This window comes from Drosophila kikkawai, chromosome 3R (genome assembly GCF_030179895.1).
Source record: "Drosophila kikkawai strain 14028-0561.14 chromosome 3R, DkikHiC1v2, whole genome shotgun sequence".
NCBI classification, from domain to species: domain Eukaryota; kingdom Metazoa; phylum Arthropoda; class Insecta; order Diptera; family Drosophilidae; genus Drosophila; species Drosophila kikkawai.
In genome coordinates, this window is record NC_091731.1 from 35,477,702 (window position 1) to 35,500,552 (window position 22,851).

The following is a 22,851-nucleotide window of genomic DNA, read 5'->3' on the forward strand; positions in this document are numbered from 1 at the left end:
ACACTTTTTCACTACATAATTGCCCTCAGTTATTGCAATGATTTTGCAAGCAAATGTTTACCATATAGAAAGGCATTTTTTAATTGGTTGTATTTTGTTTTTAAACTAAACTATTTGTCTGAAACTTTATATACTAATTTAGAGTGAGTACACAAATTGGAGGCTATAAAAGATTAATCGAACTACTGGCGTGGAAAGATGATCTTGGTTGAGAAATACACAGATATAAAATTCCGAAAATACTAAATTTCTATCCCATAGACGTCACATTTTAAATGTAAATATTTCGACTTCCAACTAATGCAAATGTCTGAAACTGTATACACTAATTAAGAGTAAATATAAAACTTGGAACCCTTAATACAATTAACCGAACCCTTGTTAGTTTAAGGTCTACATAACTTTAAAAAAATCTCTTTGGTTCGTAACTGCACAAATTAGCTCTAGCCTAGCCCTAGTCCAATCGATTAGCCAACAACCAAGACTATAAATACAACCACGCACCGACCGATAATCGATCGATTGCAGCACTCCCCAGAAATGTCAACCCACAATTGAGTGAATCGAAGGAGCGACCGCCACTTAGGAGACAATGTAAATATTGAAGGCGGAGATCATTGGAGAGAATCATTTGGACCTGACAAAACGCTGAACAGAAGCACTAATGGGTTTGGACTTTCTAGACGAGTGGTTTTTATCACAGGGTAAGAGAGGCAGCCCCTCACTCACTTTTCAAACCACCTTCTCCCTGTGTCTTCAAATGAAATTAGCTGCGACGCCCACGTTCATGCCGCTAGAGAAACTTGCGTAATTGTGGCCCATTCACCGCGAGGAGGCGCCTGATAAGAGCCAACTAACGAGCAAGGGAGGGGCCAAGCAGCAGCATCCTTGAAGTGGGCCACATAGCCAGGTTATTAATAATTCCATTGAACTGCACCTGCCATAAGGTCAATCCAAGCCGCGCTAACGTCCCTCTCGGCCCGAAGAACCGAAAATGATGCTAAAAATATTCTCCTCTGTCGGTCAACAAAAAATTTTCATTTCACTTCATTATGCTGTGCTCTCGCCGAAAAAAAAAAAAACAAAATTAAAAGAGATAATGTAGAGAGAAATCCCAAAAGAGCGCAGCGAGAGTGAGTGTGTGTGAAAATTTTGAAATTTTTCAGGCATCGCCTGGCTGTTGGAAAATGTATGAATTTAGTTTTTGAAACGCCGTCATAGGCGCTGCTGCCTCCGCTGCTGAAGGTGTACTCTACGTCAGTGCGAGTGTGTGTGTGTGGGTGTCTGTGTATGTGGGTGTCCGTGAATGTGAGTGTGTGGTGTTTGCGGGTGTCTGACCCAGCCAATACACACACACACACAGGTTGTATACATATAAAGAGGACAACACAACGACGCGAACGATGTGCAACGCAGCAAACTGCAGCGAAACCGAGCGAATGAACCAATTAATACACATAATAAAAATCAACAAAAAAAAGAAATCCGAAAAATAACTGAAAAATATCTGAAAAACATCGAAAAAAGAAACCGTGAAATATCCACAAAATATATAAATAAAATTCGTGTACATTTTGGATGGCGAAATGCGCAGCTTTGCTTAGCTCTTGTCACCGGCGCGGCCAATCGATCTAATAAATCTCTCTGGAGGGGCGTTATGAATGGCTGTTCCCGAAATATCGCCACCGGGCGATATTTTTAAACACTTGTGTTGACAGGCAATCTTAGGATGAAATATGCTGCCGGCCCTGGCGATAGCAATATCTTTTTTGTTTGCCATTCGAAACGCGAATTCCGCACGACTTTCGAGCCAAATTAGCTCGAGTCTCTCGTTAACAATTTTAATTGAAATTTCATTTTTTCTGAATCTCCTACTCTGTATTTTTTTGTTTAGCTTTTTTGTCTCGCATTTTGTGTGCAATGTTGGAATATACAGTAGAACTTTCCTAAAATCGAATTATAAAGTTTGCCACAGAAATTGAGAAAAGAGAAAAGCAAAAGGAAGATGCTCTCTTATGATTCCTTTGCCGTCTCGCTAGGGACCTTCAAAGTTTTCTTAAAAAACTAAAAACTCTTTGGGCCAACTGTTTGTTTACGAGTTACTAAAGAACTGATAAGCCAGAAATGCTTTAAAATCCATAAATTAATTATAAATGGATCCATTTCAAAGCAGGATACATACATATCCTTTGAATTACATAGAGATATTATATATACTGAGAAATTCACGTCATGGAGGCTCTGCTGTTTGCCTAAGTATAATTTTTATTTGCATGTCATGTTTAATTAACGCCTCCATGATGCAGGAAAGACCGAGAAAGTATTCCGTCGTTCTGGCCAAAAAATTTGCAATCGGCCCCCCGAACGGGAGGAATTGAAATGAATATGGACGACGACATGGACCGGGGTCGGGAGGCTTTTTCAGTGGGGGCGGCCATGGAAATGGCAATGGAATGAAACAAATTCGGATTTCATTCTGCCTCCTCGCGTTCGCTCTTTTTTTTGGTACTTTTTTTGTGGGGGGGAGGAGGCTTTTCTTTTTTATTTTCTCCATACACCCCAGTTTTGTGTACGTTTTGCTGTCTACTTTGTGAAACGAGCCAGTTGAATAAAAACAAAAGCAACAATAAAAGCAGAGCAAAGCGGACGGAAAAGAGAGGAAAAAAAAAGGAAAATATATCTGGCTAAAGACGAGAAAGCGCCAGAGAGATGTGTTTCCTTTTATTCTTTTGATTTGATTCCGCTCTCTCACCCTCTCATTCGGTTTTTCTTTTTTTTTTTTGTTTTTTGGACTCTCGGCGGCACAAAGAACCTAAAATTAAATATTTTCGCCTTTTACATATCGCAGCCAGTGGCAGAGCAAATCGTTTCTGCTTTTGTTATTGTTGCTCTATTCCCATGCACTCCGCGCCGCCTCTTGTTGTCGTTGTTGTTGCTGTTTATTGGAGTGCATATGTACGGACGGAAGGCAGCGGCGGACGGACACACATTTTAGCTGGACATATTCGCAGGCAGGAATAGTTGTGGTCAAGAGAATAGGGGTCCTTACAATGGTAGTGAAATTATTAGAGAATTTATGAAGGAATTTAATTTGTCTCAAAGAGATTTGGCAATTCTTTAGGTCGAAGTTTTCAGTCTTGTGGCAAATAATATTAATATTAATATTAAATTAAAAAGGAAAGCCGAAATATGTATTGTTTGTCATAGGATCATGGCTTCGAATCAAAAATCGATCATAACTAAGCCAAAAAAGCAACAAATTCAATTCGGAAAGCTTTTCTATGCTAGTTTTTAATAGCTTAACAAATGTGCATTATAAATTAAAATTTTTAAGAAATCAAAATTTTTGGCAATTTTTTTAAATTTTAATGATGTAACCCCTTATCAAATTTTGAAAAAAATTGAAATTTTTTTATTTTCTTCCAACATGGCTAGAAATACTCGCCTGTTAATGCTGTTCAAGAATATATATGCTTTTTGGGGTCGGAAACAACTCCTTCACTAATTTACCAACTTCTGACTGAAATTATAAAACCCTGAAAAGGTATAAAAAGGACTATTTTTGCTACCATAAACTTTGTAAAAATTATTAGTTAAAAATAATATTTTTCCACAACTTTTCCACTTTTCTGACCCCAACTGTTTGCTGTTTTTGCGTGCACTTGCAAAAGCATTCCTCTCAGTTGGGATTTGTTGATACATTCGCCCCGTGTCCCCGTCCACCGCACTTTCTCCCCCTGGCCACTGCCTGCACCTAAATCTCTATACCCGTATCCATGAATGTCCCTGTCCATGACTATGACACAAAGGCCTACATTCTGTCTCTCGGCAGCAGCGGCGGCAACAGCCAGCAAAGCTAATGAGCGCATTCAGTTAAAAATAACATTGAAAATGAAACATACCCAAATATACACGAATTGAAATGAATTGAATCGGATTGAAAATATCTCAAACAGCTGTTGCTCATCGTCCACAGCGGACCACGAATAAAAATCCCAGCAACAAAAATTCGCGCAGTAAAAAAAAAGCAAAAATAAATAAAATCTATACCGAACAAAAATACGCGTAAAAAAAGAATTATCAAAAGTAAAATAGAACTCGACGGGGCAAAAACAAAAAAAAATCTAGAAAAAACACGGAAAATCTGAATGAAAGAACTTTTTCGGACAACTTGCGACTCTCTCCCCCGACGCGGCTGCTAATGTGCAAAGTTTTGTGTTTTCATCAGCAGGAAAAACGTCCAAAAAAAATCCAAGGCAAATTATTTAAAAAGAGTGTGCAAATAGACGGGCGACGACATCGGCCCCTAGAGGATTAAACAGCCATAAACACCAGGGAGAAAAAAAAACATAGCAAGCAGCAGCGAGACATCCGGACAAGTCCCCACGAGAAGTTGCGATGCCTTTTGTGACGCCCCGCACGGGGACGAGCAGTGCAAGCAGTGCACCCGGCGGACGCACCACATTCCGCCCGCCATGGGTAAAGGATGACGGCGGCGCCTCTGCCACGGCCAGCACCACAAAGCCCAGCACCACGCCGTGGGCCAAGAAGAACGCCGAGGCCACGCCGGCGACCAAGGAAAATGGCGAAAAGTCCACAACAACCAAGCCAAAGGCAACTACAGTGGCCAAGAAAACCACCACGACGACCGCTGAACCGACCAAAAAGGTGCCCGAACCGGCCAAGAAGTTGGCTGAACCCGCCAAAAAGACGCCCGAGCCAACCAAGAAGGTGGCTGAGCCCGTCAAGAAATCTTCCCTGGCGACCAAGAAGACACCCGAACCCGTAAGCACCAAGAAAGCGCCCGAGCCCGTTAAGAAGGTAACGCCCACTGCTGTGACCAAGAAGCCACTGGGCACCACCTCGGCGCTAAAGAAGAAAAAGGAGCCAACACCACCACCCGAATCCTCATCCGAGGAAGAGGAGAGCGAGGAAGAGGAGGAGGAAGAGACCGAAGAAGAGACCGAATCCGAAGAGGAAGAAGAAAGCGAGGAGGAGAGCGAGTCTGAAGAGGAAAGCGAAGAGGAGGACACCACCGTCGACGAGAAGGTGCCCGAGCACGTTCGGAAGGCTGCCCAACTGCGTCCAACCCCCGTCAACAAGAAGCCGGAGCCAGAAAGTGAGTTGAGCCAACGTTTCACAATGGAAAAGCCCAAGCTGCGCAGCGTGGTTGTCAAGCGGGACAGGTCGATGAAGAAAATGGCCACCGAGGACGACGACGAGGCCGAGGAGGGTGAGACCGAGGAGGATCGCGAGCGGCGACGACGCTTCAAGCTGGAGAAGCCCAAGCTGCGGCATGTGAAGCGCGAGGAGAAGCCGCTGCCCAGCAAGAGCACCGACGACCTGGCCAAAATCCGGCCCGTTCTCAAGAAGGTACCCAAAATCGATGAGCTCCTCAAGGAGCCCAAGGAGGAGCCCAAGCCCGAGTTCACGACCAAGACCCTGCGCAAAGCGTCCCTGAAACGCGAGCCGAGCATCAAGAATGGTAAGTTGTCCGATCCGATCCGACCTTCAGCAGCTCCTGTGATGGAACCTAACCCGATGCCCGACTGGATTAACCCCGATTAACCTCCGCAGATGGATCGACTCAACAAGCGCTGTAAACTATCGCCCCTTTTGCTTCTCTAATGGCTAATGTCTAATGTCTAATGTCTAACCCAACGAATATTTGTATTTACTATACGTTAGGGGGAAGCTGTTGGCAAATATTCTATATATTTTTTTTGGCTATTCCGCTTTTGGGACTTTCGTCGGCCCTGGCCAAAAGGCAAGGCCAGTGGCCAGTGGCAGAGTGGGGCAAAACAAAACAAAAATAATGCGTCATCATGGCGTATGAGCGATATGTGCATGAGATTCGCTCAATGGGGATGGGAACGTGAGCGGCCAGTTGAGAGAGATTATCAAATGTGTCATGGCTAATATATATATGCTTGGTGAATGTATTTCACTAAGTTTGGATTTTGGCAAACATTTAGCATGAACGCTTAACGGGGCGTATGAGTGATATATGGGGGAGACAAGGTGAATTCGTCCTTTATGAACGTATCTTTTAAGGTTAAAGTTTGAAATAACACTTGCTTTTATTTGCTTAAGGTTTAATTATAATCAGAGCTCGAAAGTTTACTTGGCGTTTCACTAAAAGTCCGCAAAGTGAAGGTTACCCGCGAGCTCTATTGAAAACTTAATCAAAGAAACGTCTCAGTCTGGTTCGTTTCTATTCAAACTCGGTTAAGATCCAAGAGCAGACTTCGTTCTTTTTAAGCCACTTGCTTTGCAAAGAGATATTTTGTATATAAATGTACTATTTCTCTCACCTGCTCTCTTGCAACAAAAACAATAACAAATGAGTTTCTTTGCAATTACACTCTCAGAAAGTTCCACATTTTCTTTCTCCGAATGCAATTGAGTGAAAAGGCATAACAAAAGCGAGTGTGAGACTCTTTAAAGATTTTATTTTCGGTTGCATTGCAAGAGAAAACGATTGATTAAAACGATTGAGCGCATTTTACAAGCTCTGCTCTAGCTAGTTTTTCATACGAAATGAATTTTTCCAGACTTAAATCCAATTTAATAACAACTTTTTTCCTTTACAAATATAAACATTTGAGCACATCTAAATTTTTTCAACAAATTAAATATTTTATTGGATTTTCCAATGAACAAACGTTGCATTGTAAACTCTGATGCTTACCCCTTTTTAATATCAAACGGAAACGCTTCCCTCACGCTGCCATCAATGTCTGTTACCTGTCGCTCTCAGCCAGCGCGGTCTGCTCATTTATAAAAACGCAGGAAAATATACACGAACCGCTGCCAGAGTGCACAAATATTCGCATATAGAGGAATATGGGAATTTATATACTTGAAATGAATGTGTAAAAAAATATATTTCATCAAAATGTTTCGGCCAAACAAAAACCACAAAGCGCACACGGACAAGGGACAGTGAGAACACTGAGGGAGACACAGTGGGAGAAACAAGGCTATAAAGCAATATATATATCATTTTTTATTTATTAAATTTTAGTGAGTGTTGTGCATTGAGCCGAACGGGGCGCAAAGTGTTTTCCTGCCTGCAGTTGCGAGTGGGTTTTATTTCTGGGTTTCAATTCCCTTTTCCGGGGAGGATACCATCTCATCACCACAACCCCCCACCTGCTTTTGGAAGTGCAAACAATACAAAAGGTATGATGGGAGCAAACGTTCTCTAATTCCGTATTTATTGCCACACACTCTCAACTCTTGAGAAGGCCGTAATTTTGTAATGGACTTTCCCGCCGCGAGGCTGGGAAGGAGGAGCATTAGGAGCAAGGGTTCTGCCTGAAAGACAAAGAACCCGGACGAACGAACGACAGTGCGTTGCATAAGTATGCCGTCACCTGGCCTCAAAATTGAATTGCAGGAAGCCGCCCCGTGGGCAAGAAGGCCTCAAGTTTCCCCCTGGGGGCAGGCAGGCAACTAAAATGAAGTGAAAAGCTCGTTAGGACCTGGAAAAGCGAACGGGATAACACCGGGGAGGGGCTATAGGCGGCTACGTGTGAGGCAGTTAACTTGCCTTTGTCCCCGTCCTAATCAGTGGGCAATAACGTGACCGCAAATGCCTCCTAATCTTGACCGACAAACAAAAGGATCGAAGAGGAGGAGACTGGCCAAAGAGGTCACTAAATAAAATGGCCAAAAAACGTTGTCCGCCAAAAATAAAACAGAGCAACGTTTGTCCTTTTTAAAGCTGTCACCCTATCAAAAACGAAAAAAGGGAAACAAAAAGTAAAGACGGAAAAAGGGAGCAGCAAAGAAGGCCACAAGGAAAGGAAGAAGGCGAAACATTTATTTAATGTGTTCAGGGTAAAGTCTGGGCAGGAGGGTCCCCGTTTCAGTGGAGTGAAGTGGAGTTTCTTTTTATGGTCTAAGCAAAATTCATGATTATTGCTCATTCTGTCAAAACTACAACATAAAATGGAATGTTTTAAAGCCAGATGAGGAATGGTAAAGAGGCATAAGGACACGGGCGGCCAGAGAGTTCGGGTCGCCCCCCTCCGAAACCCGCAACTATCGAATGATAAAAGGCCAACTTTGGACTCGAATTGGAACTTGGACTTGGAATCTCCGGTGGGGGGTGGGGGGTCGAGCCGAAAGCTGCCAAAGATATATGGGAATGTGCTTGATAGAGTCTAACTAAATGCGCCATTTATATTCAAATATCCGCCACTAAAAAACAAAACGAAATAAAAGACGGCGCTGGCCGCAAGTTACCCTGCCGCCGGCCCCCGACGCTGCCCCTGACCCTGGCCCTGGCTCGAATGTCTTCAAAAGGACCAGAAGCGGCAGGACAAAAATATTTTCTTTTATTTAAATGAGCCTCATCTCTATGTATGCGTGTGTAGATGCGAGACATGTAACGGCTGCGCCCCATTTTTTTTGGGGAAATTCCTAGTCCTCTTTCTCCTTCGTTCTCCGCTTTTTTCTACTTGGTCCTTTCTTCGCGTTCGGTTTGTCAGGGTCAAGTGGGTGGCGGTTCGGCTGTCATTAGAAATGTCGACTTTCAATAGGTGAGGGTGATGAGGTGGCTATGTTTCTCTCTGTGGTTCCCTGTGTGTATCCCATTCAACGGAGCATAAAAGATGATTAGGCTCTTTCAAATTTAGAAATAGCGTGGTAAAAATGACGTAAAAGGAAATCGCTCACACACACACACACACACACACAGAGAGAGTCCCTCATATTGGCCAATAGCTGTTGGCCATAATTATACTGGGCGACAATGAAATGGTTGACTGCATAATTGGATTAGTGTCCCCCAAACGATGGCAGAAACAAATCCAAATTGAAATTGAATTTTCTAATTGGACTTGAGGCCCATCACCTAGGGCACAAAGGGAATTAAATGAGGGTTACCGTCGAGCGGAAACAGCAAAACCGTTTAATAATCACGAAAGACGACGAAACGAAATGTTAAAGAAATTAAATCAGGGTTCTCATGATTAGCTAAATAAATTAAAGCGGTAACTGAAATTCTACTCAAAATAACACCTAGAATGAATAATGTGACTTTACCAAGTAGATTCACTTTGAAATGCTTGGCATTGCAGGGGGAATACAACATGCATAATTTCAGAGCTAATAGGGTTCCAAATAGTTTGCCAAATCCCCCATGTAATCCCTGTTGGCCCCTATTTTGCACTGGGTTCTGGCCAAGGCAAAAACGCTAATCATACGGATAGAGGAGCTCAGAGGGAACTGACTCTCTCTTTCTCCGCAATGAAATATATGGGCTGGCTGAGCGGTGCTTCATCATGCCCCGGCAGACAATGAAGCAGCGCACCAGCCTGGAAGCTGGGAAGTCACTCATCGGGCGGCAGGCAGCAGTCCATGAGCAGGACTCTACTGTTATTCCCCCGTTCTCCTTCACGAGTTATCAGGTACACTAGGAAAACTGTACGAAATTAAAATATTTTAAAATGCATTTAGAGTTAGAGATCTTAGTTACATTGTTATGAATATTAAAAAGGACCAAGAGGTCCCTTTTTTGTTTAAGATTACAAAAGTAAATATAGGACTTCAATTAGTAATTATTTTCCCTGTGTATCCCAGTACCAGTCACCCAGTAACAAGTTCCCCCTTTTCCCACTCCATTTTCCCCCACGACTTTGCCAGTTTTTGAAGACCCTGGCACTCCACACTCCTCCGACTTGATTCAATGACAACGGCAACATTTGTGCATGCATAGAATATTCTGCTGATGATAACACAATGAGCCAGTGGGCGTGGATACCAAGGGGGTCCATACCCGGGCCGGAGTTGGAACAGACCCGGGAGTGAGCTCGCAAAATTTATGTTTACATACCCCGCTATTCATTCTGCGACGTCGTAAGTGCGGGCTTTGCGGTATATTAAGTGGGTAGCATCATCTCGGAGCTGGGAACTCGCAGCTCGGAGATCCGACGAGACCCCACTCCTTCCTACTGGCAGTGCTTGCTTTTTATTTAAATAAGAAATAATTTTGTCGACATGAATGAATGAAGACTTTTATCTGCCCGGCACCCTTCTTCCCTCTTCCTTTCTTTTTCCCTTTTTCGGTTTCTGTTGTTGTTGTTGTTGTTGTTCTGCCATCTTTTGTTTCTTGTTCGCTTCCACTTTTGTTTGCCACTGATTTAGGATAACTGTCAGGGGGGAGGTTCCGTTCCTGGCGGTTAAGGGGAGCGCCTTTGTCCATAAATTACTAAACCGAATTAAGCGCAACTCACTAAATGCGTCCTCAATTGGCTGTCCAAAAAGTTGACCACGTATTTTAATCAGAGCTCCCCAAAAGCAGTTCATTAACATGCAGACATGAATGGGTCAGAGCTCCCAAAAACTAGGTGGTGATGGTGGGAAAAATCCAGGAGGTAACGGAGCTCTAGACAATAATCAAGTTGCTCGTTTGCTCTGATTTCATTCAGTAAAGTAACACGAGTTCGGATTAGTTTTCCAGCCGCTCCTTCTCTCTTCCACACTCTGTATCTTTCTGGGTGTTTTCCCCAGTTTCCCAGGTGAGAGGGACTGCTGGGGGATGGTGTTTCCAGACACTAATGCACCGCAAAAGGCAGCCAACCACTTAAAGATTAAGTGCAGATCCAGCCAGGCGCAACCGAGAAACCGAAAAACCAAAAAAAAAGGGAAGGAGAAGGTTCTCAGACAAAGGATAAAGCCTTGGTTGGCCATGACTAACCCAAATCCCCATACCACCCATACCACCCATACCACCATCTCCACCTCCTGTCGAGGAGGGCTCACTCAAACAAAGCTAATTAACAGATTTGTCAGCTTTTCATCACTTGGCGGCGCCCTCATTGTTTTCCTCCTCTTTCTGCGTTGTTTGACTTTTACACTTTTTTAACAACAACAAAAAAGCGAAGCAAGAGACAGGGCAAGAAATGCAAAGTATTCGATAAAAAATTAACAAGAAAAAATAATAAAGACTTTTGATATATTTATGTGTGCCTGCCTGTGAGTAAGTGTGTGGGTGGGATCGAAACTGGAAAAGTTTTTCAATTGTTAATTACGAGGCCAAGAAGGAAAGACGACCGACCTCGAAGTTGACTGGGAGGTGCAAAGAGCGGGCCAAGGAAAGAGACCTGCTTCGGAAAGTGAACATTGTTAGGGCAACAATTTAAGCGGAAATTTATTAGAAACAGCTGGCTGCAAGGGGGCTTTCTCGAACACTACCAATCCTAATTGGCCTCGTTAACAGAACACCAAGACGAAGAACACGTATGGGGAAAAAGTAAAGGCGGAAGGGTGGAAGGATGGAAGGGTGGTCTCGTCTCAGCCAGCAGAGTTTAAACTAACTTAAACCCAAAGCGAGCAAGTGGGAGTGCGAGAGCCAGTCGAGCGCAACCCGACAAAGTAAAAAATGCAATCAAAGTTTTGTGCCCACCCCCCTTCGGCCACGGCCAACCGTCCATCCGTCCGTCGCCCGCCCGTTCACCGAATTGAATGGTGTTAAGGCAATAAAACACCATCAAAGCCAGGTCCAGAGGTTCCAGGACGAGGCCGAGGACGAGGCACTAACTTTTCAATCTCTGCTGCAACTTCCGACAGAGACAGCCATGTGTCTGGGATTCCACCCGCACCCATGGCACTACACTGGCATTAATTATTGAACTATAAACTGAACTATAGGGAAGCGGAAGGTATTTAAAATTACAAATAAAAACTGTAAAGACCTTTTAAATAGTGTGCAATTTGTATAAGAAATTGCTTTTAATTTTAAAGATTTTTTGTTTAAAATAGATTACTGTTTAAAGTTGCATTGTTAGGAATGCCATAAAATTACTTGTAGATTTTAGAAGCATTTTAGTTTCATTATTAAATTCCTTGTTCGTTTATAGCAACTTTGAATAACATTATGTACAAGGAAAGTGATAAAAAAAAAACAGTTGTAGATTTAAGAATCACTTGAAACGCGGGTCTAAAGTAAACTACAAACTGTTACACACAACAAAAGAAAACCATTTGCATTCAATTTTGGTCAAAGAATTTTTTATTCCATACTGTGAGAAATTTTTTTAAAATTAATTTAAAATGTAAAGCGATTTAAAATTAGAAACTCTATCAAAATCACCTGAAATAAGCGTTAAATATACGCTAAAATATATCAAAAAATACATATTGAATTGCATTTTGGTTAGAAAATATTTTTTTCCATACTTTTAAACTGATTTTGAAAACATTTCAAATTTAAAAAGATTTCTGGAACTATTTTTAATAACATTTAACTGTAAATTTCTTCCAAATCCACCAAATACTTGGCTAATTGTATTTTGTGTAATACATTTCTCAAGTAAATAAATCGAATGCCTTACAAATTCTGGTGTTTAATGCCTTTTTTAAGTGCATTCCACCCATTCTTTCTCCTTACCCCCGATTGATATGTATGGCGGAACTTTGGCCACAAAGCACAGCTAAACAGGGGGCGGCCAGTCCGCCTGGGGGTAAAACAGCAGAAACCAGCGGGAGCCAAAAGAAGAACAGCAAACAAGAACAACTGACACAAATTGCAAACTCATTAAATTAAAATTATATTTAATAACCGCGAGTGCACGCAGCCAGCACCCGACGATTTGCTCTAATGCCCAGCGACCAGTCCTCGCCTCGGCCCCACTAGCAGCGTGCAGCGAGCACCAAAGCCCCATTCCTCCAATCTGGCAGAGAATAACCCCCAACCCTCCGGGTGCATTCCTGGTTCTTTTTGTTTTTCCAGTTCCCGCCCCGCCGCCGCTGCCCTCGTTGGTGCCCAAGGCCCCGCCACCGCCACCACCGCCCCTGGCACCCGGCGAGAAGCGAGAGCTCAGCAGCACACAAAAGGAGACACTCGAGAAGCTCAGGTGAGTGCATAGCGACCCCTGGCTCCCAAACCCTGATCCCCGATCTGGGTTCTGGCATTCGGTTCCCTGAATACCTCATAGGATGACCATAATTCCGATTCGCTTCGATTCGCAGGACACGACCTAGAAGGCGCCCGGACTGGTCCGAAATGATGAAGGAGGTGGAGAGCGGCAGGAAGCTGCGCCATGTGGCCTGCAACGATAGGTGGGTATTAACCGGCGAGTAATCCCAGCCGGATTACACAAGTAGTTACAGATTGCAACACTCCCAAAAATTAAAAAACCAACTAGGGCGGAAGGTAAAGGTAAACAAAGCGGCAAAACTTTTAATGCCAAGCATTGCCATGCTTGCACAGTTAACTTTTTGGCCAACAAGTCTGCTAAATAGTTTTGTAATTAAAAATTAAATATAAAGAGGAAATAAGATGAATAACTCACGAAAGCAGAGGAACTTTGCGTCTGGAATGAAAACTTTAAGAGAAAATTAACTTGAAAAGTTCTAATGATTACTTAATCTCCTCACAGATCTCAGCCCATCTTAACATGCAAATCTATGACCAAAGTGGACGACAAGTTCATTTACGAGACGGAAAAGGACAACTCGCACAACAAGCTACTCAAGCAGATCCAAGGCGGCATCAAGCTCAAGCCCACACGCACCAATGATCGCAGCAAGCCCGTGCTGGATGGTCTGCGCAAGTTCCGCCGCCAGATGACCATCGAGGAGCAGCTACAAAAGTCCCAGTCGAAGATCAACATGCTCAGCGAGGCACCCAGCAGCCATGCTCTTGGTCCAGCTAGTACAACCGCTTTGGGTGCTGGAGGATCCCGACCTAGCATTGTGTCGGCGATGTCCATTGACGAGGAGAGTCCCGACGAGCTGGACGACATTGACAAGATCCGTGACGATCTCCAGAGCACCAAACAGATGCTGGCTTTGGAGCTCCGCAACCGAGAGGCACAGGAACGTGAAAACAAAAAGCTGCTGGCCAAGATCCGCACCCTGGAAACCGAGCTGGAGCGAGAGAAATCTCGCGAGAAGAACCTGGAGTATGGTTCCAACGTGATCGTGGCCACCATGGATCCCACGCCCACAGCCGAACAGACCTTTGTGAACAGCCTGAAGCGCGAGGTCGAGGATGCACGCAAGGTGTCCAAGGAGGTGGAACAGAACTACAAGAGCACCAGCGAGCAGCTGGTGGAGGCCAAGACCGAGGTGGAGGAGCAGCGCAGACAGATCCAGCTGCTAGAGCGCAAATTGGCAGCGGCCTTGAAGGTAAGTCGATGTTTAGGGCAAAATTTGAGGATGGAAGGGAATGGATTTTGCTCAAAGTGTTGTCAGTTGAGACTGGAAGACGGTTTTAGGTTCGAAATTTGGGTTTAACCTTTCCTAACTTACTATTAACCCTTTCCTATAATACTCTTGCAGACATCAAATTGTAAAATCCTAGGTCCGTCTGCTTGAAAACAGTTTAAAAAACAATTTTACTTTCTCAAAAATTATTTAAATGAGTCTGCAAGGGTACTCCAGGCATCGGTACTCGAGGCTAGACATCCTTTCTTGTTTTTAGTGTCGCCGGGGCCGGGTCGCTGCATCCGCCGAGGGCGGAAAGTAGACGGGAGCAGCTAACAAAGCCACCGCAATCTGTAGTAGCCACTTAGAGCCCCTACTTTAGTTATCCTTAGAAGCTATTGTAGCCAGAGAAACAGATCAGCTGACAACACTTGACACCAGTCTAGGATGGGTCTGGGAATGTACCACCGCCCAGGGACACCTCACCTCACCTTTGACAGCCTATAAAAACTCAGAACTTTTCGATTATTAACTCTGGTCTGCGCACAAAGCCTTTGACCGCATCATAATTGGTCAGAAACTTTCACAAAATTACTCACAACAAAGAGAGCAATTTCTAATTTCGAAAGTCATGCATTTAATTAAGACCCTGTTTGGGCTTTAAAGTATGAAGACTTTGAATTAACGCACAACAAAGCTCTTCAATTTTGTTGGTTTAATAGAAAGGAATTTTCTTGGCAACTCGTAACTTAATACATAAATTTTCTCTGCAAATAAGGCCGGGTTTTCCTTTAAATTTTGTGTTCCATTGTGTTAAGCTTCAATTAACTTCAATTAACTTAGCTTCAATCTATTTATTTTATTTTTATTTTAATATCTTCTGATATCGGTCAATTAATTTTGGAAAGAAAAAGAAAACACTCTCGTTCAGAACCGAGGGTTTTTAGTGAATAAAATAAAAAATTGCTTTCCTAATCTACAGGGACTTAGGAAAGGGAATTTTTTATATTATTAAAAATAGTTCAAGGATTTTGCTTGCAGACCACCCTTAAAACCGACTTCTACACCGACACGCATGCTGCCAGAAGAACCCACCAAAAACCTACCCAGACTCAAAGCGGTGTTATGACCCGCCCAAATCCGTCCCATCCTCTGCCCATGGAAGCTTTCGCGCTCTTGCCCTCCGCAGCAACTAACCGATTAACCCGTGTTGACGCTCTCTTGCCAAGGCGACACCAAGCACTAACAGACTGCACATTAGTAATTGCTTTGCTTACGACGACGACGACGACTACGACGACGATTGCTTCCACTACGACCACTACCGCTCAGCAAGGCACCAGGTAAAGCCAAGCCCCGCCAGCGACGCCCTCACTAATCTGTACTTCTCTTGTATCCTATCCCCATTTCGTGTTCCGCCCAGGGCGGTGGATCTATGGATGGATCGCGACGACCCAGCGATGCCAACTTCGGGCGTGACAGCTCGCCGGAACTGGAGCTGGAGGTCAGCGAGAGCGATCCGGATGAGCCGGAGGAGAAGAAGACGGAGCGCAGGGAGCGCCGGTCTGGTAAGGAGCTGAAGGTCCTGCGCAGCAAGCTGACCAAGCTGAAGGTCAAGGAGGAGGCGGCCAAGAAGGAGAAGGATGCCCTTAAGCAGGCCATGAAAAAGAACCACGTGATTCTCAAGTGAGTAAAGCGTAGAAACCTTTGACCGGGAAGGATTCCATAACCAATTTTTGAATTGCCTTGACAGGGAGGAGAACAAGAAGTTCAAGAAGCTGGAGAAGGAGGTACAGAAGATGGCTGCCTCGATGAAACTAGACGAGGACGACGTAGACGGCGAGGAGAAAGACGAAGACGAGGAGGAGCCCGAGGAGAAGGACGAGAGCGAAGAGGAGGAGGAGGAGTCCGACGACGAGTCCGAGGAGTCGGAGTCTGAGGCCAGCGAAGCGGAGACGGGCAGCGAGTCCGAGCCGGAGGTAAGTATTACATGAATTTTCGAACTTACCTGTGTTTATATTCCTGATTTATCCTGCAAGGACTCGCCGAACTCCGTGAAGAAGGCGAACGTGGAGCCGCGGGTGAAGAAACACGAGAGCCGGTTCGCCGCGATGAAGAAGTGCAACGTGCTGCTGCAGGCAAACGTGGACAATTTGCAGGATCAAATTGTGCAGGTGCGATCGCGGGCCACCAACTTGCAGGACGAACTGGACGCGGTTATTGCCGATCTGGGCTTCTAGTCGGCGTCCTTGTTTCCTGTTTAAGTCTCCGTCTCCGTTCCTTGCCTTTTTTCGTCCTTGCTGCCGGAAAATTATTATTTCTCTGATGTAAACAATTAATAAACAAACAAAAACTAACTAGAGATGGGCTAATATCGATATCTTCGGATAAAAAATCGAACAAAACGATAGTTGAAAACATCGATATATAGCAGGTGGAAAACTTTGCTATGGACTAGAGACGTCAGGCAACGCCATGACCGCTTTAAGGACTATTCAAGTGTGACCAGCTGCAGTTGAAAGGATACATTTTGTTCCTTTCGAATTTTACCCGCCAATGTTTTCGAATGTAAAATTTCTCCTAAAAAAATCACATTATAATAGAAATTATGTCTTAAAATCGATATATTTCCTCCCAATTCTGGTTTAATTTTTTAATTTATTTTAATTTAATTTTATTTTTTACCGCGAAACATATTTACTCATAAGTCGTATTTATTATAGTATTTGTAAGCATGTATAACAATGTACAAAACAACAAATCGGCGAAATTGGCTAAACTAAACGCGCACTACGAGTATTTTCATTGAGAGTGGAGTGGATATCACGCGATCCTTCTTCTTTTTTATTGATTAAACTACGATCTGAGCCTTGATATAAGTTAAGTCTACGGTGAATGAACTGGTTCGATGCCTGGTTCTGGCAGGGATTAGGTGAGAACGATGGTGAGACGGGGAGAAACCGCGAACTTCTTCGATCGAAGTGGAACACTTTTATTCCAGCAGGATGAGCCTGAACCGCTTCCGCAGCGAGGACTCGCGTGGCAGAGTGCCCGCCCACTTCTTGAGGGCCGTCAGTACCACGGATCCCATCACCATGACGGCACCCACCAGGGAGTAGGCTGTGGGCGTCTCCCCGAAGAAGAGCATCTGCCAGACGAAGGCGAAGACGATGTCCGCACAGCGGGCAATGGCCACCGGTCCGGCCTGTTCAATCTGCAGCGAAAGGGTGAGCAGAATCTGGCCCAGGAAGCTAAACACGCCCAGCACCACCACCAGCCAGCGATCCCGTCCGCAGCTGGGCCAGCATACAGCGCCGATGGAACCGCACACGATGAGGGTGTAGACCAGAGCGATGGTTCCGAAATTGGTCATGATCACGGAGAAGTGCAGGTTCTTCAGCGCCCGCAGCAGTATGTAGACGTTGGCGCCAAAAAGCGTGGACGAAATGGCGGCCACCGGTCCCCAGATATCGTACGTCTTGCCGGACACATCCTCACTCTCGCCCGACCCGCCGAAGAAGAACGGAGGCCTGGTGATGAGCACCACTCCCACCAGAGTCAGGTTGATGGTCAGCACATTGAACAGCGTGCACGGCTCCTTGAGGAAGGCGCGCGCGAAAATGGCCACGAAAACGGGCGTGGAGAAGATGATGACGCTGGCGTCCGCCAGGGGCATGTGCCGGAAGGCGTAGAAGCTGAGCATCAGGCCCGTGGTGCCCATGAAGCACCGCAGCAGCAGGATGACCCGCTTGCCCTCCGGAAATACCGGCTGTCGCGTGTAAATCAGGATCGGGAGCGCCGGCAGCAGTACTCCCACGAAGCGGAAGGAGGCCAGCTCCATGGGATTCACGTCCACCAGTCCCTTGACAATCACCGAGCAGAGGGAGAAGAAGAGCGAGGAGAGCGTTGCCAGCAGGATGCCGAGGTAAGGACAATTGGCCCCCAGGCGCCGCTGCAGGCGCTCCAGCCAGCGGGGGGCTGGGTCGGGGGGCGGGGCACTCTCCTGGAACTGCTGCAGCTCCAGATTTTCCGGCATTTTAACGGTTTTTTGGCTAAAGTCGATCCTTTTAAAATTTCAGCATCCTGCAATCATCTGCATTAGTGTGTGTACTTTTGGGGGTGCGTGTGTGTGTGTGGCAACCAACGGTTTTAGTGTCTCACCTGCACTGAAAAAATCGATTTGGTTGGCTGCTTTCCCTTATTTTGGCTCCTGCCTGCTCTCTGCTGCCGCCTTTTCGCAAGCTTCACATGCACATCGCTTCCCCGCCGCCCGTTTCACAGAGTTTTATTCATTGTTTGCCCGCGGCGTCTATATTTAATTAAACATTTTAAATCTTTTTGCAAACGGCGATTGGCAAAAGCCTGCGCACCAGTGCTGCCACCCCTTGGACTAACACTGGGCCACCAGTGCTGCCAGCCTGCAGGATATGGCTTCTTAATAACGGTCTATTTACAGTTTTCAGCGTGATTTTGACATTTGGCGTTTTTTCTTTTAATATTTTTGATCATTTAAATTTATAAATCTGAAAATATTGAAATCCATGACTCCTGAAATCCATTAAATTCAAATCGGAATGCTGTTCTGAGTTAATTTTTATAAGATTATAAATTATTATAAAAATAAATAAAATTATGGATATTATTTAAATTAAATTCAGTATGCAATTTAATTTAAATATTATCCATAATTTTATATGATAATTTTTAAGAGTCAAAACTTGAAAGATCATAACTAAGCAAAATATGCATTAAATTTAATTTGGAATGCGCTATTGCGTCAGTTGTTATAAGGATAATTGCCTGCATATTAAATTTAAATGCATTTTTTCACAGTTTTATGGCACAGTCATGAATTTATGTTTTGAGTTACACATCATTTTAAAAAATAAAGTTATAGCTTTTTCTAGCTAATTTTCCAACCTTAATTCCAAAACCGAGTTGGCAGCCCACTGTCCCAAAAAGAAAACTATGAGCAAGGAGTCTGGAGTGGTGGGCTCCAAGAAATGGGCAATTGTAGCCGCCGGTGTGGGCCTGGTTTACGTCCTGGTACGTCACAGGCAGAAGCTGCTGATTCCACTGCGTCGAATATGGCCAACAGACAGTTTGCTGCCCCATCGGCGCATAGAAATCATAAATTCCGCTCAGGATCCGGCCACGCAATGGGTTATCAATGAACTGAAACAGTGAGTAATGCGGCATACTTCTTGTGAAATTCAGTGACTTACCCAAGCCTCGCTTCAGACACTGCCAGAGCTTCAAGGTCTTGGGATTCGACTGCGAATGGATCACGGTTGGCGGCAGCCGGCGCCCGGTGGCCCTCCTCCAGCTCAGCTCCCATCGGGGTCTGTGCGCCCTGTTCCGCCTGTGCCACATGAAGCAGATACCCAAGGACCTGCGGGAGTTGCTAGAGGATGACGCTGTCATCAAGGTGGGCGTGGCCCCGCAGGAGGACGCCGTGAAGCTGTCCCACGACTATGGAGTTGGCGTGGCCAGCACCCTGGATTTGCGCTTCCTGTGCGTCATGGCGGGTCACAAGCCCGAGGGCCTGGGAAAGCTGTCGCAGACACACCTGAACTATACTCTGGACAAGAACTGGCGCCTGGCTTGCTCCAACTGGGAGGCCAAGCAACTGGAGCCTGCTCAACTGAATTATGCCGCCAACGATGCCCTGGTGGCCGTGGCCATTTATCAAAAGCTCTCGAGGGATCTGGAACCAAGAAACTTCTGGGATCGCCGATCGCTGGACGCCCAAAAGCTGCACAACAAGTTCGAACCCTTCCTGGACGTGGACTTCACCAAGGGCTTCTCTCTCAGCCTCACCGGCAACGGAGTCACCCGCACGAAAAACGCAGGAGCCTCCAAGTCGAAGAAACTGCTGCCCAAGAAGCAGCCATGCCGAACCATGACCACCCAGTCGAAGACCTTCTACGACAACTGCCTGCTCCAGGCGCCAGATGGCGAACTCCTGTGCACCATTGACAGACGCAAGGCGTCCTGGTATTTGGATCAAAATCTGGGCACTCGGATCAGCGAGGAGCCCTTCACAGTGCGCCTGAATTTTGAGCCAGCGGGTCGAGCGGTGGGTGATGTGGGTCGCTACTATCAGACGCCCAAGGAGAACCAGTGCGTCGTTTGCGGCGATCGGGATGCGTATATACGGAAGAATGTGGTGCCAAGGGAGTACAGAAAGCACTTTCCGCTGGTCATGAAGTCACACACCTCACATGACGTGCTGCTTTTGTGCCCCACCTGCCACCAGTTGAGCAATATCTCAGATCTGCGGATACGCACAAAGCTGGCTGTCCAGTGTGAGGCTCCTTTCAAGAATGGAGAAGGACACGAGAAGTATCGAATTGATCCGGAGCTGCGGTGAGTACTCTCGCACAAATTCTGGGGAGAAGTCATCTTGTCTAGTTTTTATCAGCCAAGTTAAGCGTCACTTCCGAAACATCTTTAAAAATGTTTTGTTTTTCCTAAAATGATATCTTTCCCCTTCCAGACGCGTCCAATCCGCTGGCAATGCTCTCCTCCAACACGGCTCGAAAATACCCGCTGCAAAGGTGGCTGAAATGCGTAGAACCCTTCTCGACTTCTACGCGGACCAAACAGAGATAACAGAGGAGCTGCTGCGGCAGGCGGCCAGCGTGGAATACCGCGTGGAGAATACAGACTATTGCCAGCATGGAGAGCGGGTGGTGGAACGCTACCGCCAGCAATTCGGCGGTCTGGTGGAGCTGGAGCGACTGTGGAGAGAGCACTTCCTGCACGCCATGCAGCCACGCTTTCTGCCCGATCTGTGGAATGTCAACCACAATGCCGACCGCCTGGAGGTGCGAGCCAGCGAGGGACGCGTGGACGAAGCCGATCTGCAGGTGGCAGGAGTGGATGTGAGACCCAAGGTCGAATGATCATGTGTCTTTGTTGAGTTTATGCCAAGGGCTTTGTACGTTTTTTTAATTCAATTTCATTAAACATAAACTAAAATTTGATTTGTGCTATGGTACAAAGACAAGACAAGGAGTCACACGGGTCATGAGCTGAGCATCTCTGGACTAACTATAAATATAAAGCTTACTGTATATGGGGGCATTAATACATTATGTACACGCTTGGAACTGGAGTGGAGCCAACTCGAGCTAAATGAACTCGAAGCCCTCGTACTTGTACTCCGTCTCGATCCGCACCTCGGGCAGCAGGGTCTTGCCCGTAGTATCGAAGGCTGTGATGAAGGTGGCGGTTTTGCCATTCAGCTCCTCGGATTTGAGGGCCACAATGATGGAGTCATCGGTGCCGGGCAGGAACTTGAAGCTGGAGAAGCCATGCGTTGGCATTGTGTTCTCAGGATCAAGGCGCACCGTCTCGATCTGGCTGAACTTCTCGTCGGCAGAGACTAGGACATTGCAGCCCATGTGCTCATCCTTGGTCTCGTTGTATCTGTAACAAAATGCAAATATTATCGGGGTATTCCCTGGATTCCTTAGCTTAAATAAATCCTACTTGTCCTTGGAACATCGTCGGGGCAAAAAGAACCAGCGCTGCTTCTCTTCCGACCAGGCCCCACTCTCGTGGATCATGTAGCCCGGCCGGGATATCTGTTGCGACTGCAGCCTCAGCTGCTTGAAGTTATCCACCCAGTTCAGGGATCGAACCTCGCCGCTGGGCGTGATCGCCTTTACGTACATGGGATTGTAGTTCTCGAAGTCGCCCGCACTCGTCGTCCACTCCTTGCCCATGGAGCCCACGTAGAGGGTCTGCTGCTTCACCGTGGCCCATTCGGACTTGAACCCCTTGGCACTGTGCCCGTCGCCATCCAGCAGGATCACCCAGGGAATGGGCTTGTCGTTAACTATTTCGTATATCAATCCGGTGCGGTCGTCGAAGCTGAGCAGGCGGCCGTTGAAGGTCACCAGCTCGGAGAGCTCCATGCCACGACCCTTAAGGGCAAATGCAGATTCCAGGACTGTGGGCGCCCCATCGTCCCAGCTGATTTGGATCTCCGCCCTGGCCACCGTGTAGGTGAGGTAGCCCTTCTTGAGGTAGCTCTGCCACGTACTGCTGCCGTCGCTCTTCTTCAACTTGGAGTTGGTGTCCAAGTCGGCGATCATAGCTATCCGGTAGTTGATCACCCCGCCACGCAGCACCATCGGGGGTGTGAGTGGATATGTGGCATTGTAGATTTGGCCCCCAGGCCCATTGTCCAGGCTGCGGGCATTCGCGAAGCTGCGACGCAGCCAGTAGCCGTCGGAGGACGACTGCGAGCCCTGGCGGGCAAAGTAGAAGAGCAGGACCAAGCCAAGGGCGCAGGCTATCAGCAGAGCGAAGTGGTAGTTGAAGCGCACCGTCCGATTCCCGATCCTGTACGTGGGCGTTCGCAGGGCCGACCGCCAGTCGCGCATATACATGGCGCGCGGCGAGTGATCGGCGAGTTCCCGTTCCTTGTAGGCGAAAGCGGGGCTCTGGCTCTGCATCTAGCTGGTCGCACGTCAGCAAGATCTCGGCGGTGATGTGTCGGGTTTTCTCCGTCTGTGGAGTGTTGTTTGGATGCTGGCGCGGTGTGACCAGGGCGGCCAAGGGTGCTCAGCTGGCGCAACAGCTGTTGGCTCAACCCAGACGCTTAGAGGTGAGATAGCATTGATAGCCTTGGAAATCGATAGGAAATGTCGACGTTTATATCGACAAAATGGTCACACT

At 46.2% G+C, this 22,851-nt stretch overlaps 5 protein-coding genes and 1 long non-coding RNA gene across 13 annotated transcripts in view; 2 read left to right on the forward strand and 4 right to left on the reverse strand.

Moving 5' to 3' along the window:
* LOC108085688 (trichoplein keratin filament-binding protein) overlaps positions 1-16,303 on the reverse strand; it is a 31,653-nt gene extending 15,350 nt beyond the window's left edge. The window contains exon 1 of the mRNA XM_017182395.3: positions 16,169-16,303. The gene's annotated coding sequence lies outside the window, so the exon portion shown is untranslated. The remainder of the gene's footprint in view (positions 1-16,168) is intronic.
* sals (sarcomere length short) lies at positions 281-16,522 on the forward strand. 8 transcript variants are annotated; one of them, XM_017182384.3, is made up of 9 exons: positions 1,213-1,256; positions 4,232-5,485; positions 12,743-12,866; positions 12,982-13,071; positions 13,392-14,142; positions 15,390-15,503; positions 15,584-15,846; positions 15,914-16,139; positions 16,200-16,522. In XM_017182384.3, exons 2-9 carry the CDS (start codon positions 4,399-4,401, stop codon positions 16,398-16,400), a joined length of 2,856 nt encoding a protein of 951 aa, XP_017037873.1. In that variant the 5' UTR covers positions 1,213-1,256; positions 4,232-4,398; the 3' UTR covers positions 16,401-16,522. The 8 variants fall into 8 exon arrangements, with proteins under 8 accessions (XP_070142470.1, XP_017037873.1, XP_017037875.1 ...); XM_017182386.3 differs by having other exon boundaries at positions 1,224-1,245; positions 4,229-5,485; XM_070286366.1 differs by having other exon boundaries at positions 1,228-1,245.
* Positions 9,954-10,593, reverse strand: LOC138928886 (uncharacterized). The gene is made up of 2 exons (XR_011445294.1): positions 10,245-10,593; positions 9,954-10,183 (listed from the first exon to the last, which is right to left on the reverse strand). It is a non-coding gene; the product is annotated as an uncharacterized lncRNA (long non-coding RNA).
* Positions 16,523-16,845: 323 nt separating the features above from the next.
* On the reverse strand, positions 16,846-18,681 carry LOC108085689 (solute carrier family 35 member G1). Its single transcript, XM_070287123.1, has 3 exons — positions 18,531-18,681; positions 18,322-18,469; positions 16,846-18,243 (listed from the first exon to the last, which is right to left on the reverse strand). The coding sequence occupies exon 3, from the start codon at positions 18,194-18,196 to the stop codon at positions 17,153-17,155; it is 1,044 nt and encodes a 347-aa protein (XP_070143224.1). The 5' UTR covers positions 18,197-18,243; positions 18,322-18,469; positions 18,531-18,681; the 3' UTR covers positions 16,846-17,152.
* Positions 18,682-19,045: 364 nt separating this feature from the next.
* On the forward strand, positions 19,046-21,149 carry Exd2 (Exonuclease 3'-5' domain-containing 2). Its single transcript, XM_017182440.3, has 3 exons — positions 19,046-19,343; positions 19,402-20,529; positions 20,660-21,149. Exons 1-3 carry the CDS (start codon positions 19,129-19,131, stop codon positions 21,066-21,068), a joined length of 1,752 nt encoding a protein of 583 aa, XP_017037929.1. The 5' UTR covers positions 19,046-19,128; the 3' UTR covers positions 21,069-21,149.
* On the reverse strand, positions 21,123-22,771 carry LOC108085719 (apyrase). The gene is made up of 2 exons (XM_017182442.3): positions 21,658-22,771; positions 21,123-21,594 (listed from the first exon to the last, which is right to left on the reverse strand). The coding sequence occupies exons 1-2, from the start codon at positions 22,626-22,628 to the stop codon at positions 21,297-21,299; spliced, it is 1,269 nt and encodes a 422-aa protein (XP_017037931.1). The 5' UTR covers positions 22,629-22,771; the 3' UTR covers positions 21,123-21,296.
* Positions 22,772-22,851: the final 80 nt, after the last annotated feature.

Bases quoted from the DNA above. Each gene is read 5' to 3' on its own strand.
- sals (XM_017182384.3), top strand. From the start codon at position 4,399: ATGCCTTTTGTGACGCCCCGCACGGGGACGAGCAGTGCAAGCAGTGCA. The intron at 12,867-12,981 runs GTGAGTGCATAG...TTCGATTCGCAG, and splicing joins GAGACACTCGAGAAGCTCAG to GACACGACCTAGAAGGCGCC. The intron at 14,143-15,389 runs GTAAGTCGATGT...TCTCTTGCCAAG, and splicing joins AATTGGCAGCGGCCTTGAAG to GCGACACCAAGCACTAACAG.
- LOC108085689 (XM_070287123.1), bottom strand. From the start codon at position 18,196: ATGCCGGAAAATCTGGAGCTGCAGCAGTTCCAGGAGAGTGCCCCGCCC.
- Exd2 (XM_017182440.3), top strand. From the start codon at position 19,129: ATGAGCAAGGAGTCTGGAGTGGTGGGCTCCAAGAAATGGGCAATTGTA. The intron at 19,344-19,401 runs GTGAGTAATGCG...GCCTCGCTTCAG, and splicing joins GTTATCAATGAACTGAAACA to ACACTGCCAGAGCTTCAAGG. The intron at 20,530-20,659 runs GTGAGTACTCTC...TTCCCCTTCCAG, and splicing joins CGAATTGATCCGGAGCTGCG to ACGCGTCCAATCCGCTGGCA.
- LOC108085719 (XM_017182442.3), bottom strand. From the start codon at position 22,628: ATGCAGAGCCAGAGCCCCGCTTTCGCCTACAAGGAACGGGAACTCGCC. The intron at 21,595-21,657 runs GTAGGATTTATT...ATTTTGTTACAG, and splicing joins CGACGATGTTCCAAGGACAA to ATACAACGAGACCAAGGATG.